Genomic DNA, 19,517 nt, shown 5'->3' on the forward strand with positions numbered 1-19,517 from the left:
GAATGTAAACCAATATCATCCTAAGCACACATTTTTTTTATTTTTTTAAATGCAGCGGTTACAGGTTGGTTTAAAAAAACAACAACAACCACAATATACATACATATATATATATATATATATATATATATATATATATATATATATATATATATATATATATAAAGGCCATTCCCCCCTGAATAGGGCTTACCTCACTGAAACAGATGCCGTAGGACTCCTTGTCCCATCTGTACATCGTCTGCATGCTGCCGTTCGAGGCAATAATGGCAGGTAAACGTATGTGGCACCGAACAGGATGCCGCTTGACAAATGTCTCCCAGCGGAATTCCGGCCCACAACGCCGCCGAAGACGAAGTTGATCTCGTGGAATGAGCTCTCGGACGTCGTCCTAGCGGTTTCCCCACCTTGGAGTGACAAAAAGCAATCGTCTACGAGACCCATCGAGTTAGTCCTTGTTTTGAGATTGCCTTTCCTCTCGTCGACGGACCATAAGCCACAAACGGTTGTTGCGTAGTCCTGAATTGCTGAGTCCGATGAAGATAAAACTTTAGAGCTCTCTTCACGTCCAAAGTATAGAGGGTTTTTTCTGCAACCGATGAAGGAGTCGCGAAAAAGGTAGGTAGCACAATTGACGAATGCTTATGAAAAAGAGTAGGAACTTTCGGAATAAAATGAGGGTTGGTTGCCAGCACCACTTTGTCCTTAAAGAACCTCAAGTACGGAGGATCTATGACCAATGCTTGTATCTCCGAGAGTCGTCGTGCTGAAGTGATAGCTACCAAAAAAGCTAACTTCCATGATAAGAACTTCATAGACGAGGAAGCCATAGGTTCAAAGGGAGCTTTCATTAGCTCTGCCAACACTAAGTTAAGACTCCAGGTTGGAGGAAAGCATTTAATCGGTGGAAATGTACGAAATAAACTTTTCATGAAGTGCTTTATCAGCCTATCACTAAACAACGGCGACGACTGCCTTCTCCGCGTGAACCTTGAAATGGCTGCCAGGTTTACTTTTATCGATGAAAATGATAACCCACTCTCCGCTAAATGCAGCAAATATGGTAGAAGCTGTTCCGGAGTTATATTCAGGGGCTACAACCCCAGCTGATTTTGACACCACACGCAGAATCTCCTCCACTTGCATGCATACGAAGTGTTCATGGACGGAGCTCGCGCGGCTTGCAGAATTCGACGGCAATCCAATGAAATATTCAGGGTACCAAACTCCGAGAAGTCAGGAGCCAAGCTGTCAGGTTGAGACTGTCCGGGTCGTGGTGCCACACTGTTCCCTTGTCCAGGGATAGGAGGTTCGGACTTTCAGAAACGTTAACGGCCGCGCCATTGAAAGCTGTAGCAGGTCAGAGAACCTCGCCTGTCTCGGCCAATAAGGAGCCACCAAGATCACTCGACATGGGTATCTGTGAATCCACTGCAGGGTCCGCCGTATGAGTGGAAACGGGGGAAAGGCATACAGAAACTTGTCCGTCCACGGGAAGGAGAATGCTTCCCCCAGTGAGCCGATCTGCGGCCATATGCTGGCTTACTGTTCGCATTTCCTGTTTTCCCTTGTTGCAAAGAGATCCAGAGAAGGCTGCCCCCACTTTCTGAAAATCTTCGACAACTGAAGATCGTCCAGTTCCCATTCGTGTATCTGGTCCATTTCCCTGCTGAGGGAATCCGCTTGCACGTTCTTTACTCCCGGAAGATGGTGGGCTACGATGGTTATATTTTGTTGCAGAGCCCACTGCCATACCTCCTGAGCCTCGGTGGAAAGAGTTCTGGAGCGAGTACCTCCTTGTTTGCTTAAGTAAAACATTGTTGTCGTATTGTCTGTCAATATTCTCACCACTTACCCTTTTATGTGCGGTAGAAAAGCTTTCAGGGCCCAACGCACTGCCCTCAACTGTAGCACATTGATATGAAGGAGCGACTCCTCCGACGACCACCGCCCTTGCGTTTGGAGAGTGCCCAGATGTGCCCCCCATCCAGTCAGTGACGCGTCCGTCACTATGGTCATGCGAAACTCCGGCTCTTGCAGGGGAACCCCTCTGGACAGGTTTTCGAAGACTTGCCACCATCGAAGTGCCCGCAGGAGCTCGCCGTCGACGGTCAGTTTGTCCGACCAAAGTCCTTGGCTCTGGGTCCATCGGTCTGCCAGGAATTCTTGAATTGGCCTCATGTAAAGGCGGCAGTTGTTCACCAAAGGGATGCACGAGGCCATGGCACCTAGTATCGACATATATTTTCTTACTGACACTTTGGTATTGACTCTCCATTGCCTTGCCAGCTGATTGAGTCTGTGGATCCTCTCCACGGATGGTCTCACCAGTCCTGACTGAGTTTCGAACTCTGCACCCAAGAACACCAAGCTTCTTGACGTAGTCAATGAGGACTTTTCGAAGTTTACTGCAAATCCTAGTCATCGCAGATGCTGCATGGTAGCTTCTAGACTTGCCAGATTTGACAAAGGGGACGATCCCCTCACTAACCAGTCGTCCAGGTACGGGTAAACATGATGTCCCTGTTTTCTCAACCATGCTGCAACCGGGGCTAGGCATTTCGTGAACGTCCTTGGAGACGATTTTAGTCCAAAAGGGAGCACTGTGAACTGGTAGTGGGTCCGCCCGACTACAAACCTTAGAACTTTCTGTGTCGTTGACGCATTGGAATGTGAAAGTACGCATCCTGGAGATCCAACGACGCCAGAAAATCCTCTTGTTGAATCGATCGGATCACTTCCTGAAGTGTGAGCATTTTGAATTTTAGATTTTTTAACATTTTGTTGAGGTCCCGAAGGTCGAGAATGGGACAACATTTTCCATTGGGCTTCTTCACCACAAAGTATCGGGAATACACTCCTTGACCCCTCTGCGACGCAGGTACCAATTCTATAGCCCTTTTTTGTAGCATAAGTACTACCTCTTGTCTTAAAACGTTCAGGTGGGGTTGAGCCGAAAACACTGGTGGAATGTCCGACGGCTTGCTTTTGAATTTTAAGGAATGACCAAACTTTACAGTGTCCAAAACCCACCGCTCCGAGGTTATCTTCTCCCATTCGTCGGCCGAATGAGACACCCTGCCTCCCAGGATGTTCTGAAACCCGTCATTGCTGGCCTGTTAGATTGTTTGTCTTTCGACGACGAGGAGTAACCTCCCCTCTTCCTAGAGGCTTGATAGTACCGATGTCTTTTTGCGGTCTGAGAAGCCCGCCTGTAGCCCTGCAAAGAGTATGACGGTCTATTGAAGGCACGGTCCCTTAATGACGAGAACCGTGAGTTTTCTGACGCTCCTATAAAGTGGCGAAATGAACGAAAATTTCTACCACTCTGGAGGGCTCCCAGAGAGCACGCTGTGTCAGAGTCCTCCTTTATGCCTTTCAAGGCCTCGTCCACCTTTTCACCAAAAAGAAGGTCACCCTCAAAAGGCATATCCAACACCTTATATTGCACTTCAGGTTGAAAGTTGGTGCACTTTAGCCATGCTTGTCTCCTCAGAACCACCCCGTTGTTAACCTGCTTAAAACCCGATTCTGCCAGGTCCGCAGCAATATTTATAGAGTAATTAGAGGCCTCTTCCCCCTCTCGGATGAGTAACATCGCCGCCTTTCTGTGTTCGTCTGGGAGATGTTCTAGTATGGGTGCCAAACGATGCCACATCTCTCTATCATACCTGGCCATAATAGCTAGAGAATTGGCCGCCTTCACTGTTGTTGCACCCACCGACAACAGCTTCTTGCCAAAGGCATCTTGCCTCCTAGCTTCGTTCTCCAGAGGAGTCGTGCATTTGTGCTGAGACCTTGCTTTTCTCGCCGCAGCCGCTGATACCATAGACTCTGGGGTTGGTTGAGAGGACAAACGTTTGGGGGTGGACTCGGGAGCCTTAAATTTCTTTTCCAGTCTACCTTTTAATGCCGGCTCCGAGAACGGATGACGCATCGTCTGAAGTCCTTCTTGCCACACATGATCTAATATGGGGACTGAAAACACCGACTTCCTCCATTTCCCCATAGGATCGAACAGAAAACAGTCTTTTTTTCTCCTCCTCCTGGGCTAGTCCAAGTTCAGTACAAGCCTTACTCGTAGCGTGGAAAGAACCGATGTCATCCGGGGGTAACGGCTGGGCTGGGCTCCTTGGAGCTTCCATTTCCGCTTCCGACTCCCAGGTCGGGTCTCTAGAGGGGGATAAAGATTTATCCAGTATGGACTCTCTGTCTGATTCGGAATCCAGCAGCTCTCCTTGCTCTGGGCGTGCACCTGGAAGGCCTTCACGGGACGGCACCGCCGTCGACGCCATCGGAGTTGGTCGATGGGAAGGACCTGGCTCGTCGACGCCTGGTCCCGCCGGAGCTGTCACCCAATTTCTTCAACAAAGTCTGCAATCTAGATAGAACTTCCAGAGACAAAACAGTTTGCGGGTTGAGCAACAGGGTTGTAACCGGGATACTTGTCCCGCCCGAAAGAGTCAGCCTGCTAACCCCTTGCAACACAAGTTTGTTAGGCAGAAACCTGTGCAGTTCCCTTAGGGAACACTGCAAAATATTTAGGACTACAGGTGTTAGCAGTAAACCCACTTGGTAGCAGTCTGTACCACCCGGATTTACCTGGTAGCTGTGGCTGAGCAGTCAGACTTCTCTCAAGAATAGTTACGCAGTATGCAAAGTATACACAGTAGGCACTCAGACACACCAATACAAGCAAACACTGACCAGAGCTTTGGTATCAAAGTATATAATTATTTATTTAAAAACACACTGTTTGAAACACTCCAGCACTCTTGTTGTAAAATATTCTAAACACAGGTACTATTGTAATCTATACACTCCTTTTTCCTTATCAGATAAGTCTCAGTAAAACACCACTTATTTTCATACAGAGGTGAGCGCTTAACTAGATGGCACTCCAATAAGTTTGTGAGAAAGGGAGGGAAAAAGACAGAATATGGAAAGGTACACCACTCTAAGATTTAGGAACACTGTTAGCAAGGCAGACGAGCAAAAGTCACTGGTGAGCCAAAGTCCAAAGGCTGGGCCCACTCTTAGAGAGAGCAGAGCACAAATGCGCCCAAGATCACACAGTTACACTAGGCTTAGAAAGTCTTGCAGCGAGTTCAAAAAGAGTTTAGAGAGGCTTAGGAAAGTTTAGCCAGGGGGTCCCAGGCTAACCCAGGTTCGAAAGCCGGGGGCTAAATCTACCCCGTACAGTCGGTAGCAAGGGAAGCCTGGCGGGACACGGTACCTTAAATGGGAAGGATCCTCCAGCGGTGGCAGTTGTTCCTGGCAGTGGGTGCAAGTCACGTTGTCGTCCAGGGGAAGAGAAGATCTCGACTTGGAGGAAAGATGAAGGTCGTTGCACTACCAGGGAAGAAACCAGCCGCAGAGTTTTCCGGTTAAAGGTGGTACCTTTGTTCACGGTCGTGGTAAAACGTGGTATCCCAGTTTCCGGGGTGCTTGGCACAGGCAAGGCGGCCACGAGGTACGTCGGGAAGGCGAAAAGACGGTGAAACTGGTTATCCCCACCAGTCAAAGGAAGAAGACTCTCCGGTGGGAGATCTCCTCTGTCGTTGGGAAAAGTGGTGAGATGGTCCAGCAGGGCTCCACCGGTGGTGGCGTCGTGGCAGGTCGGCTCAGCTTCTCCCTCGTCGGATTCTTAGGTCCTGTGGCGACTTCTGAAGTTCCAGTCCCCAAAGCCCTGCTTTTATGTAGAAAACCCCCATTCACTCAGCCTAGCTGTCACTCAAACATGCTAAATGGTGAGCCGGCCGGCTCACCACTTGGGCCAATCAGGACAGTGCGACTTGAGTTGCCTAGGAAACTCAGTCCAGGGTGCCTAAATCCCCCTCCACCCCTCCTAAGTACCCCAGACAGAGTGGCACCACTTTGGAGGGCTTCTGTGGAGAAGCCCGCCAAAAAGTGGAACAAAGGGCTCGACTTGGGTTGGAGTCACAGAAGAGAACACAAACGCCATTTTAGAATCAAGTTTTGGCAAAAAAATACCAACCGGAGAATTAATATTAATTAAATAAACCGGCGGTATGTCCGAGGCTACCGTAAATAATTAAATAAAGATAGTAGCCTAAAACAATGGGAAATCCCATAGGAAAATATTCGCGGTTGAATATAAAAAGCAGTATCCACTGCCACCAGCCAAAACCCGATCAGGGGGGACAGAGATGTGCCCCCTCGACTAACAGACCTCGGGGCAATTGAATTGCCCCAGCCCGTACGTCCACAATATGATGGTTTGTACTGGTTCTGTTCAGAATTTAAGACTAGTAAAGTCAATGGTGACTTTACATGCCCTGGGAGACAGTAGTCAGTCCCAGGGTATGGAGTCTATACTGGGGGGTCACTATGACACCCCTGTGTTACTGCACTGAGGGTGCTGTGTAACACACATCACAAAAACACATGAAGCCCTACGCAGTAAAAGACCCCATAGCCCATTAAACACATCTAGATTCAAAGAACATATACTCAAATCATGCCCAAGAGTGAGGGTAAAAGAGTCTCACTCTTGGCAGGAGAAAAAAATAAACCCCAAAAATCCAGCAAAGCTTCTGGGGGACTCGCTAGGTTAGGAAATTCAGCCTAAACAGAGAATTCTCCCTAACAAAGTTCTGCAGGACAAGCCACCTGCTCACGCTCATCGTCCACAGAGGATATGGACAAGGCCGCCTCCTGCTACAACAAGGTTTCCGGCAAAATTGGGTCATATACATCTGGTCGCCAGGCTTCCTGTGGAGTCTCCGTTGATGAGGTTAAATTTTGCCCTGTCGTCGTCAACGATGACGCTGGTAGCTGCGCAGATCCCTGAGGCGTTCCTGCCTTTTTTGAACTTGGTATGTGTTTTGCAGACTCTCGACTCGAGGATGATCTATGATGATCACCTGAGGAGGATTTTGACTGATCTTTCCTCTCCTTCTTATACGAGGAGGACGATGACGACGAGGTTTTCGCTTTTAGCGAAGATTCTCTTGTGGAATGTTTTTCCGAAGAGCGTTTCTCCAACGGACGAGCCTTCTTCACCGGAGGTTCAGCCGATGCTGAACGGCGGGGAGCCCCTAAAGATTTAGTTGTCGAGGCCAAGCTATGCGTGGAGCCTACCTCCAAAAGGGGGTACGCACCCACTCCATCGTTCAACCAAGCCACCAACTGCCGACTCTGGTCTTTTCGAGTCTTCTGGGAGAAGCCCTTACAGATGTCACAATTGTCTGCTGAATGGTGAGGGTGGAGACAATATATACAGTCCATATGGCCATCTCCTTCATACACTTTCTTTAACCCGCATGTAGCACACGGGCGAAAAAGAGCTTTCCCAGATATTAGGAAAACGACGAAAACAACCTAGCAAAAATAGTAGATGACGCGAGGTGATCCCACTACTTTGGAAGACGGTTGAAATCTGAAGGGAGCCGCGGGGGCCGGGCATTTATACCGCTACGTCCTATTGGGGCATGCGTAAGCAGCCCAAAATGACGTAGATAGGACACAAAAGTGTTGAAATTTTTCCTATGGAAAACGGCTTAACAAATGTACCGAGGGTTCCCAATCTGACGACGGGGAATATTCTAAGCATGTGAATCCATGTAAGATCCAATGCTGGAGAAGTAGAGATACCTGCTGCAGGGGGAGTACCTGCCACTACCATTCTAGCCCATTATATTTCACAGTTTGTCCGTTTTCTCAACAGGAAGTAAACATTCTCAAACAGTATATTCCAGATATTAGAAAGAATCCTACAGGATTCTACAAAGAAATAGAATCAGTTCTGAATTAGTCGGTTTTCAATTTAGGCGACATCGACTTGCTGTTCCCTATAATTTTACTGACAGATTTATGGAAGCAAATTAGTACCATAGATGGTTAAGCTGCAATGGGTGCTACATCGGTTGCATTGGGATTATCTGATAGATCTTGGAAAGCTGGAGGAAAACAGCCGTAAAGCATATTAATGTTATCGAACCACATAGTAACTAAACTTAAAACTTTAGTGCCTGAAAAGAGAATTATTTGGGATAAATTAACCACATGCATGCAAGGAAAGACAGAGGGAACAACCACATTTTTCAATAGGTTTGAACATGTTTTTTCAGATTTTAGTGGCCAAAATTTAAGTACAGAGCCTGGGAAGAGATTATTTGTTGACAAGTTTGTGCGAGGATTATTGCCAGACATTCAGTCGCAGATCACTGCTTCTGAAAGTGAATGGCAGTCGTAAGTCGCAATCAGAACTTTTACATATGGCCCAGCACTACGAAAATAGAGTTAATAATGAGAAAGAGAAGATAGAGAAGAAGAAAGGAGATTTAAAGACTAGAGTACTTTTGCAACAGATTGCGAGAGGAGCACAGGGTGGGAATAATCGGAATACACAGCCGGGAAGCCAATTTGTACCGCAAACGGGGCCTGTGCATATGAAACAATGTGCCTATTGTAGGCGAGAAGGTTACTGGAGGGCACAGAGTCTGACCCTCAAGCAGAGAGCAGCGAATGGAACGATCGGCTCGAGGGCCTGTGCATGGATAACTTTGTTCCTACAGGAAAGAGTGATGAAGGTTTTGTCTGAATCCTCATGTGCTGACCCTAGTCTCATTAAATGTGGGGTCCCACAGTGTTCTTGAATAGCTTCCACCTTTACAACCTCTTCACGAGGCCCCTGTTCAAAATCTTGGACGCCCTGGGCATCTCATACACTAACTATGCAGATGACACCCAGGTGCTCATCCCCCTCTCGGGCGATTACCTTTCAGACCTGAACACCCTCAATTCCATTTACTCAACAGTCCAATCCTGGATGGCAGAGAACTGGTTATGTCTCAACAGTGAGAAAAATGAACTTCTGCTAATTGGTTCCCCTTCCACCCTGAGTAAATTGGACAAGCAATACTGCTCCTTCACTGTTGATAACATCCCCATCGCTATCTCACAAGTTATCAAGACACTGGGCGTGTATCTTGAACCCAACCTGACCATGGATAGACAGGTTAATGCTATTGCATCCTCCTCAGCCTATCACTCCAAATTGCTTAATGCAGCCAGACCCTTCCTCTCCCAACAGAATTGCCTCACCATTGCTAGAGCGATGATTGGGTCTAGGTTGAACTACTGTAATGCCCTCTTTGAAGGGACCTCCCGCAAGAATCTGGCCAAACTTCAACTAGCGCAGAACAACGCCTTGAGGGCCGCAATGGGCATTTCACGAAGGGACCATACCTCTGAGGTCAGAAGACATGTACACTGGCTCCCCGTCAAGGAAAGGATTGTTTTAAAAAACCCTGACCATGACACACAAATGTCTCCACAGCTTGGATCCGGCTTATCTAGCTCAAAGGATTATCAGACACATGCCATCTAGGCCCTCTAGAGTGGCTTACTCTAATAGAATCACCATTCCTCTTACCCGCATGAGTGCGTGCGGTGGTATCAGCTTCCCAACTGTGGTTGCCACCTTTTGGAACACCCTTCCGTCCCAGATTAGGTTGATTGACTCATGTAGCCTTCCGGAAAGCCATCAAACCTAGGCTCTTTGCCTGAAATGGCATTTCTACCACCTGTATGTATATCTTTATTATGCATCTAAGTAACTTTCATCAAATGTATTATGCAACGAAAGAACAAGTTACTTACCAACTGGTAACGTTCTTTCGACTGGATGTTCCTCCATCGTATTCCACATGTTTGACATGTAATGTCCACAGCTGTGCACTTCGGAAACTTTTTCAGCAGAGAGCGTCCTGCGTCAATGACGTCGGGTCAATGTCCCTCGAAGGCCTCTGTCGAGGGCGATGTCACTGGATGTTATAAAAATCTCGCACGGCGCCCAAAGCCTCAGTTTTCATTTTTTCCCTCAGAACGTGTGGCACCAGTCTCATGCCTGCTTGACTGCACATAGCCTTGCGGAAACGAAAGCTGCAATTGCATATGAAATTCTCCAGAGAGGCAGGCTGGGAGGGCGATGTGGAATACGTTGGAGGAACATCTAGTCGAAAGAATGTTACCAGTTGGTAAGTAACTTGTTCTTCGAATGGATTGTGTCCTCCAACGTATTCCACATCTTTGACAGACTTCCAAAGAAGTACCAGTAAATGGAGGAGGGAAAAGAATTTAGAGTACCCAATTAGATTGCGGAATAAAGAACCGCCTTACCAAAATCCATATCCTGACAATGGATTGTATCCAAGGAATAATGCTGAACAAAAGTGTGAAGTGAAGCCCATCTAGCGGCATCACAAATATTCCTAATAGGAACACCCTGCTGGAGGGTGGTGGAAGTAGACACACTCCTAGTGGAATGAGCGCGCAACCCTTCAAGAGGGTCCTTACCTGCCAATCGGTAACACTCCGTAATGGTGAGGATAATCCACCTGGACAAGGTCTGTTTCGTAACAGCCTGGCCCAATCGGTGTCCAGCATATACTACAAAGAGCTGATCGTCCACTCTGACCCTGGACATCTTAGACATGTAAAAGCTCGTAGCTCTCCTAGGATCCAACCGATGGAGTAGCTCCTCTTCCATACCAGGATGAGGAGGACGGTAGAAAGATGGAAGAACCACCTTTTGACTCAAATGATATTCAGCTACTACCTTAGGTAGAAAGGAGGGGCATACCCGCAGTACAACCCTGTCACTGTGAAACACAGTAAAGCGTGGCTTAGAGGAAAGTGCCTGCAATTCACTCACTCTGCGAGCGGAAGTAACCACAACTAAGAACACAGTCTTGAAGGAAAGTAATCTCAAAGGACAGGAGGTTCACACGGAGCACCCATGAGAAATTTCAAAACCAAATTCAAGTCCCAAACCGGCACATGTAAAGGGGACGGCGGGAACACATTAGTCAGTCCTTTAAGAAACTGAGAAATCAAAGGAATTTTTAAAGTAAGAACATTCTTCAGACGAGCGCTTAAAGATAGACAGTGCCGCCAGGTAACCCTTAATGGGCCAAGGAAAGTAAGAAAGACAAAACCATACGACTGGAGCACTGAAAAGGATCAACATTGCGGTCCCTGCTCCAGTCGCAGAACTTACCCCAACGGTACAGGGATTTTGTTGCAGGCCGCCTGGCCGAAAGCAACAACTCCATCACATCATCCGGGAGGTCCCAATCCTTATACCTCAACCTTTTAGATACCAAGCGTGAAGGCTGAGAGTCTTGACCTCTGGATGGAGAACCCGACCCCCCTCGCGCGAGAGCAGATCCTCTCGGAAGGGAAGACGGCGTGGAGGGCAAATGGCCATTTCTAGAAGGTCCGGGTACCACGCTCTCCTGGCCCAATCCGGAGCAATGAGGACCATGTGGGAACCGAACCTCTGCAACCTCCGCAACACGTGAGGAATGACAGGGACTGGATGAAATGCGAACAGCAGTGGGAATGACCAATCCACCACGAACGCATCTCCTAATGCTCCTCTTTGAGGAAATTCCCTTGAGCAGAATTTCTCGCACTTCTGGTTGACACTGGTGGCAAAGGGATTCACTTGCGGGATTCCCCAAAGGGCGAAGATCTCCTGAAGGACTTCCTGAGCCAACTCCCACTCGTGAGAGATTGTGCTCTGCCTGCTCAGAGCATCCGCCGCCACATTTTCGTCTACTGTCAGATGAACTGCTGAGATTGAAATTTCCTGCTGGATGGCCCAGAACCAGACCTGCATTGCCTCTCTGCACAACGGAAGTGACCCTACCCGCCCCTTTTTGTTGAGGTAATGCATGGCCACTGTGTTGTCCATCATGATTAGGACACTCTTCCCACGTACAGAGGGCAGAAAAGCCTTCAGGACTAGCCTAATGGCCCTCAGCTCTAACAGACTGATTTGGAGTCTGGACTCTGATGGAGATCAACGACCACTGGCGATCAAGACATTGGTATGAGCACCCCATCCTGTGAGGGAAGTGTCCGTCACTACAGTCACCTCCGGCCACGAATGGCGAAGTGGTTCCCTCCTCATCAGGTTCCCTTCGTTGTCCCACCACAGAAGATCCTGGGAGACCGAGAGTGGAATCTGAACGGGATCCGACATCTTGCCGGAGAACTGCGACCACTGCATCTTGAGGCCCCTATGCAGGGATCTCAATCGGCAGCCTGGCCTCTGGCACCATAAAAATGCAGGGTGCCATGAGACTGAGCAACCTTAAGAATTCGAAAGCCGGGAGACTCTGGGCAAGTTGAAACTTGTCCACCATCTACACAATGTGATGGGCCCTCACCTTGGGAGGCGAGCACATCCCCAGGGACGTGTCTAACACAGCCCCGATGTACTGGAGCTGTTGGGAAGGTGTCAGATGCGACTTCTTGAAATTCAGGGAGAAGCCCAGTCTGTGGAGGGTGCGACAGGTGAGACTGAGATGATCCAACGCTTGCTCGGGAGAGCGCACCCAGATCAGCCAGTCGTCCAGGTAGGGGTAGACGTGAATCCCCCTCGCCTGAGGTACGATGCCAACACCACCATTAGCTCGGTGAAGACACTCGGGCGGAGGTCAATTCGAACAGCAGGGCCCGAAACTGAAAGTGTGGGTCGCCAGCCGCAAACCTCAGGTATTTTCTGTGCTCAGGATGAATCGGCACATGAAAGTCAGCATCCTGTAGCTCCAGAGACACCAACCAATCCTGAAGTTGCAGGGCCTGGAGGACTTGAGAAAGAGTAACCATCTTGAACTTGTCCTTCCTGAGAAGCTTGTTCAACCAACGCAAGTCCATGATGGGTCTCAATCCCCTGTCTTTCTTCGGGATAAAAAAATAAGGGGAATACCATCCCTTGTTCCTCTCCGCTACAGGCACCAGTTCTATAGCGCCTTTCTCCCGCAGAGTTAGGATTTCCTGCGCAAGGAGCGGATCCGGAAGCTTCAAAGAGTTTCCCCGGTGGATTGCCGTGAGGCCGCTGAAGGAAGGGAAGGCAGTAGCCATGAGCTGTGGTATCCAGAACCCACGCATCTGAAGTAATGGCACGCCATTCTTCGAGATGCTGAGACAGTCTGCCCCTAAACAGCGCACCATGGGACATGGCCTCATGACTGTTTGGAAGCGGGTGAGGCAGTGCCTGAAGAAAAAGAGGCAGCTGCCTAAGCGGCCTTTGCACCATGATTTCCCCGACCAACACAGGTACTTATTCACTGTCCCCTTTGACTGGCGGCCCCTCTCGTTCTACCAAAGGAGAAGTAGTAATGAAAAGAACCTCCCCTCCATTGCTGTCCCCTAGGACGAAAAGGCGGAGGTTGACGCACAGCTGCGCTTAAAGATTTAGCTGCAGCTTTCGAGGTCTGTAACCTCTCAAGGCTCTCGTCCGCCTTGCCGCCAAACAAATGTGTGCCATCAAAGGGCATGTTGAGAAGACAGGCCTGCACATCTGGAGCAAAACCCGACTTCCGCAACCACGCAAATCTGCGTATAACGGTGCTCACAGCCATGGATTGGCTAACACTGTCGGCCGAATACAAACCCGACTGAAGGGATTCACACATGGCATCCTTACCATCTTGCACAAGAGCAAGGAATCCATCCCTTTCTTCCCCCTCGGGAATATGCTCAGCCGCTAAAGAAACACAGTTCCACAGAGTGTGTGAAAACCTCGCCAAGGCACAAGTGGAGTTGGTCGATTTCAAGGCCATGCTCCCAGCAGAAAATACTTTCCGGGCCCAACCGTCGAAGCGCTTGTCACTATCCGGAGGGCTGGTAGGGTACGCCGCCTGCCTCGAGGTGGCCGTAGCCGCCTGAACCACCAAACTCTCGGGAGTGGGATGAGTAGATAAATAGCTGGGGTCGCTAACGGAAGGGCGGTATTTCTTGGTCAAAGAATTATTAACAGCCAGAAGAGATCCGGGGACTGCCAAGCAGCTGCTACCCTTTTCTGTAAGGTGAGATGAAATTGTAAAACTGGGTCAGAGGACGGAACTTAATCTAAGATGTCCGTTAGATCATCCTGCACAAAGTCTTCAGGGGGACTGGACCAGTCCAGATACTCCGAGACCCTAGCCATGAGCCTCCTGTATGAAGACTCTGCAGGAGCCCAAGGCTCAGGCCTACCAAATTCGACTTCCGGAGAAGTGTACAACCCACTGGCATCATGGAGGGTCTGCCTCAACTCCTCCAACTGACTGTCTCCAGAAAACATTGGACCTTCAACAAGTTCACCAGGGTCCTCAAATTCAGACCTTTTTTCCTTTTCATAATGTCAGCCAGAAAGAGGTGAAACCCGGGCCTGGTGACAGAAGAGGGCCTAGAATCCAAAACTGGCCCCACAGACTTCGCCGTAGCCTTCCTATGAGGATCCACCACATCAGGGTACTCCAATGGCAGATTGCAGGCAAAAATAGCCAAAGGTGTTGAGGGCGCCGAAGGCATCGATGTCGAAACAGGTGCTGACGGCGCCGTGGGCTGATACGATGGCAAAGCGTCGACGTCCAAGTCAGATGGACACAGCGCCGACCGAGTCGACGCCGGCATCGAGCCCTTAGTAGGTTGCAGCAGTCTCGCTGGGGACAAGGACCGAGACCTAGAAGCACGTCTCCTTTGACTCTCCAAAGCCTTGTCTGAGCGGGGCCTCGAAGGTTCCCTATGAGAATCGCATTGCGGACACGAGCCCAATCAACGATGATAACACACGAGGCGCGCCAAGTTTCACGAAGCAACATGTTCGCAGAAAAAACAGAGGCTACGGGCGCCGTGCGTCCTATTGATAACATCCAGTGATGTCGCCCTTGACGGATGCCTTCGAGGGACATTGACCCGACGTCATAGACGCAGGACGCCCTCTGCTGAAAATGTTTCCGAAGTGCACAGCTGTGTATATTACATGTCAAAGATGTGGAATATTTTGGAGGACACGATCCATTCGAAAAGAGGGTTTGTAAATGCATATGTATTTTGCGTTATAATATTGGCCTAAGCACATACACATTGAACCGCGCCATCACAGTTTCTGAAAACGCCAACTTGGCTGCTTTGCTCTCATTTCCAAGTTTTCACTCTGAAAGCGGTGAGAACTCCCAAAGTCACCCCTTCGGAAGCTTCTCTAAAACATGCCCCTGCACAGGAATGTTGTACCGCTGAGCACATTGTTTCTGTTACGGAGAGCCTTGGAGCACTGGCACGAACGTAGCTAATCAGTAAATTAGGTGCCATCCCGTCTTCCTTGACTCTCTTGTTTTCCGCAGCTAATTGCGAATGTGCATCCAGACAATTAAAGCGAAGCACAATTCACAGCATATGTTGTTCTGAAGGATCGAGCCACTGAGTAGAAATACAGACTGACCTTTTAGTCTAGCAATAACACAGATAAAGTAGCGCGAGGAATGTTACCTTGTGTTTGGGAACAGGAAATACTCCTACACTCCTCTCTGCTTCCCAGACAGTAAATTGTCTGTGAAGTGACGTTGAGTATTCTAGTACGTGTTGCCATGGTAAAATGCCCACGTCTGTAGGCCTATAGGTCACACGTCATTGTCACGTGATGAGCTAGCCCAAATTCATCATGGTATTGAGATATGTATAAAATGCATCTACTCCCCCATGTCTTAGCTCACTTTTTCTGTGCCTGTATACATGCATTGATAAAGTCGAGACCACTCGAGTGCAAATAAGCTGTTGTTTATATATTGGTTCCTCGTGACTGGTGTGTCGTCATTTCTTTGCAGTAGCCTCATATTTTTGGACTAACAGGTGGGCAAAGCGCCCGTAAAATTACGTCAAGACCATCACTGCTGGGAGTGAGCAGAGCTCCCTGTCGTCTGCATCCAAAGTAGGCAGCAGCTAAGAGAAAGCCGAGATCGGGACGCAGACAAAATCCAAGCCGAAAGAAACCGAGTGCTGAGAAGAAATCTGAGCGAGCGCAGAGCCCTGCAAGGTTCCCATATTCACATGAAGGTACTGGGGAACACAGGAAAAGTGGGAGGCAGCCAGAGAAGGAACACATGAAGAGTAAAACTCATCCCAGTCATAAAGATGAGTCAAGAGGAACACAATTGTTGAGTTACCAATGCGAAAGGTGCCTAGAGTCAATTACCATCAATCCTGTGAGGGGAATAACGTACATTAAGAGTGTAACTCGTCCTAGCCCCAAAGTAGAGACACAATCACTGAAGTTCGTTAACTGGCAATTTGGAGAGCTTGTAGAGAGAATACCAAATAAACCCAAAAGGGTAATAGAGAGAGACTGGAGACAAATATCCTGAGAGGAAGGGATACGGTCTCATAAGACAAGGGAGGAAGACTGGAGAAAACATGACTCAAAGTCGTGTCTTAAGAGATATGGTACCATAGTACCAAGACAGTACAAGAATAAAAGAGAAAGCACTAAAGAAAGATCCTGGGAGAGAGACATTATACAAGGGGGATGAAGTCCCACATAATCTAATCAAGAGTGAATTGAGAGACTATAAAATAAGAAACAAAACTGTGCAAAAGTATGTAAAGCCTCATTGGACACAACATATCCTTAAAGAAAGAATACAACCCAGGAGTGTTGTCCAAGAATTAAAATAGCTAATGGAACAGATATCCAGGCTTTATTGAAGTTACCGAAGACTATGTCAGCTCCATACTGAAAGGTCTGAAACCATTCTGATGTAAAGGAGATGCATGCTCAGCCACAATTATAAAAGACTGTGCGGAGGCCCTGATCCCTTTCATCACTACCTTCATTAACTCCTCCTTCTCGTATTGCCGTGTCACCACCAGTCTCAAAGAAGCCTGGGTACCGTCACTGCTAAAAAGCCTTCAATGGGCCCTACACGTCCCACTAACTACTGACCCATCGCAACAGTCCCCTTCCTCCTAAAGATCTTGGACAGGGCAGCCTAAGTTCAAATCCAACAATACTTTCAGGCCAATCACATCCTGGGCAGCTGTCAATCTGGGTTCCACCCGGGTCATGTCATGGAATAGGCCCTGCTTTGTCTGAAGAACCAGCTAGACGAGATCAAGGACGCAGAAAAGTCTGCTCTCCTGCTTCTCCTCAACCTCTTAGCAGTGTTTGACTTAGTAGACCACAAGATACTCTGTCAACATCTCACCTCTGCCGCTAATTTCTCACCCGAGGCATCTAGTTGGCTTGCCTCCTTCCTAAAAGAAAGAACAATCAAAGTCTCAGCAGAAAAGGCAAGCGTTCGTCCAGCACCCATCTCTTGTGGCGTTCCTCAGGGCTCCTGCATCACTCTACAATATTTTCACTAAACTACTCTTGGACCTCCTAGACTCAATCAGCATCACCAACACCAACTATGTCGATGATACCCAGATTCTCCACCCCCTCTCCAGCAACTACCTTCTGGATTCCGCAAAGCTAAACTCTGTATACCTGACCATCCAGGCCTGGATGGCCGCAAATTATCTTTGCTTGAATGACAAAATAACTGAACTCTTACCTTTCGGCCTACCCACGGTACTAAAAAACCTCAATCACCAATACTCCTTCTCAATCGACGGAGGAACTATACCGGTCTGCCAGTCAGTGAAGACAAGAGGAGTCTATCTAAACGCCTCCCTCTGGCTTAAACAGGTCAATGGTATCTCCTCTTCTGCTGCCCATATCATTACACTCATCAACGCCTGCAGACCCTTCCTGTCTGCTGACAGTTGCCTCGCCACTGCCTGAGCTGTCATAGGCTCTAGGCTAGATTACTGTAATGCCTTGCTCACCGGCACACACCAAGCCTAACATCCATAAACTGTAAGTAATCCAGAACAGTGCTCTCTGATCGGTGCTGAACATTCCCAATCGCAAACACATGATTCAAGAACGGATTACATTCAAAGCGCTGTCAATCAGTCATAAATGCCTATCTAACACGGATCCCCCTACCTTCCTTAGAAATTCACCAAGGGCCAGTCTACAAGACCGACCAGATCTGCCTATACCAACTGGCTTATCCTGCCCAAATTCAGACTTACCAGAGCCGGTGACTCTAGCTTTGTAGTTCTTGATGTGGAACTCTGGAATGCACTACCCCCACATTGAGAGCAGAACAATCAGACTGGACCTTTTGTAAATTGCTGAAAACCTGGCTCTTCACATAGAACACCAGCCTAATTTGTTTCGTCCTGTTCCACACATGCCTTGCCACCATGTAACCTGGTTTGCAATAGCGCCTTAATAACCTTGGGTTTAGTGCGTGATATAAATGTAAAAATAAATAAATAAGAAGATTATAAAAAGAGGAAACGGGTGAAACAGAGACATTTCACCCAGAGACTGTTGAAGAAATTACCAACCCAAGAGAATAAGGATCTTCTCTTGGATGAGTCCAAGTTGTTTATTTTAGTGGTAGGGTCACAAGTAGAGTTAGGTTTGGACCAAAGACATTTTTATTTTAGCACTTCCTGACAAGCACCCTCAGGTGAATCCTTTAGCAATAGGGAAAGTTAGGCCTTATCTATACATTTTCATTAAAAATCACTAAAATGCTCAGTCCTTCTTCTGACCCACCACAGAGTTCTCTGTGCTCTGAAACAGCCATAAGGCAGCAGACTTGCACTATTTTAAATGCCCAAACAAACTGTAAAGACTCCAGCAAATGAAAGTGGCAACTCTGTGCATTGGCCAATGACAACTTACCATCCACTACGGCTGTCTTCACTGGCTCGATTCGGGACACTATTTCAGCAAGATCTGTGAAGGAGGCATTCGGGCAGGTGTTCAACTGCAGGGGAATAAAAAACATGGTATTGCTATAGACTAATGCTAATGTAATATGTCAAAAGGTAAATATTGCGACAATGACACTTACTCGCTTTTATGCATGCCATATGGAAAAGAGATACCATATGACAACAGTATAACATTTTAAGACAATATGCACCACATGAAAGCAATATTTAATGTGAAACCAATGTCATGTGACAACAGTGCACCATGTGAAAACAGCATATCATGTGAAGTACCATGTTAACACATTATATTAGGTGTGAGAAACCAGAAGGTGTCTCATCTGCCAGTCCCAGCGGCTCTCTCTCTCTCAGGTGGCCAGGGCACGACCACTGCCTTTGGATCCAGACCCTGGGGGTGGACCAGTGCGGGAGGGTCACGTGGGTGAAGGGTCTTCGGGGAGTGGGAGACCGAATGGCGAGACGCAGTATGCCTCCCACTGCAACATCTTTACCCTATCCTACCAGGTAGGATACGTGGGAACCTTACCCTCCTCCCCCTTTCCCTTTCCCAGCACTTTTACATGGACAACCCGCTCTGGGAGAAAACAGACTCACACCCGGGCAGTGTATCTGACATGTCCCGCTACTGTGCTCAGGCAATTACTGAAAATCACTCACACCTGACTTCCATTAGACTTCCCCACACAGATAAAAGGCGGAGCATGGAAGCACACTTGGAGCAAGGCAAAGCACACAAAGGTACAGCAGTTTCAATTGGGCAGCTAACGAGGGGAGAAAGACGGCAAACCAAGATGGGTTCGTAAAACGGGAATTACCCTTCGGCAAGATGCTGTTACTTTCAAGAAACCTTTGAGGCAGAAACCGTAAGGCCAGGAAACCAGAATGAAGAATCCTGCATTGTGTATCGGAAATACCGGATG

At 48.1% G+C, this 19,517-nt stretch overlaps 1 protein-coding gene across 3 annotated transcripts in view; it reads right to left on the reverse strand.

Annotated features, from left to right (window-relative positions):
* The window catches only part of PNPLA7 (patatin like phospholipase domain containing 7), a 2,986,886-nt gene that overhangs the window by 61,794 nt on the left and 2,905,575 nt on the right, over positions 1-19,517 (reverse strand). For all 3 annotated transcript variants that reach the window (XM_069609797.1, XM_069609798.1, XM_069609799.1), the window contains one exon: positions 18,545-18,629. In XM_069609797.1, the coding sequence (XP_069465898.1) occupies positions 18,545-18,629 (85 nt within the window). The remainder of the gene's footprint in view (positions 1-18,544; positions 18,630-19,517) is intronic.

This window comes from Ambystoma mexicanum, chromosome 8 (genome assembly GCF_040938575.1).
Source record: "Ambystoma mexicanum isolate Mex_15411 chromosome 8, UKY_AmexF1_1, whole genome shotgun sequence".
Taxonomy (NCBI): Eukaryota; Metazoa; Chordata; class Amphibia; order Caudata; family Ambystomatidae; genus Ambystoma; species Ambystoma mexicanum.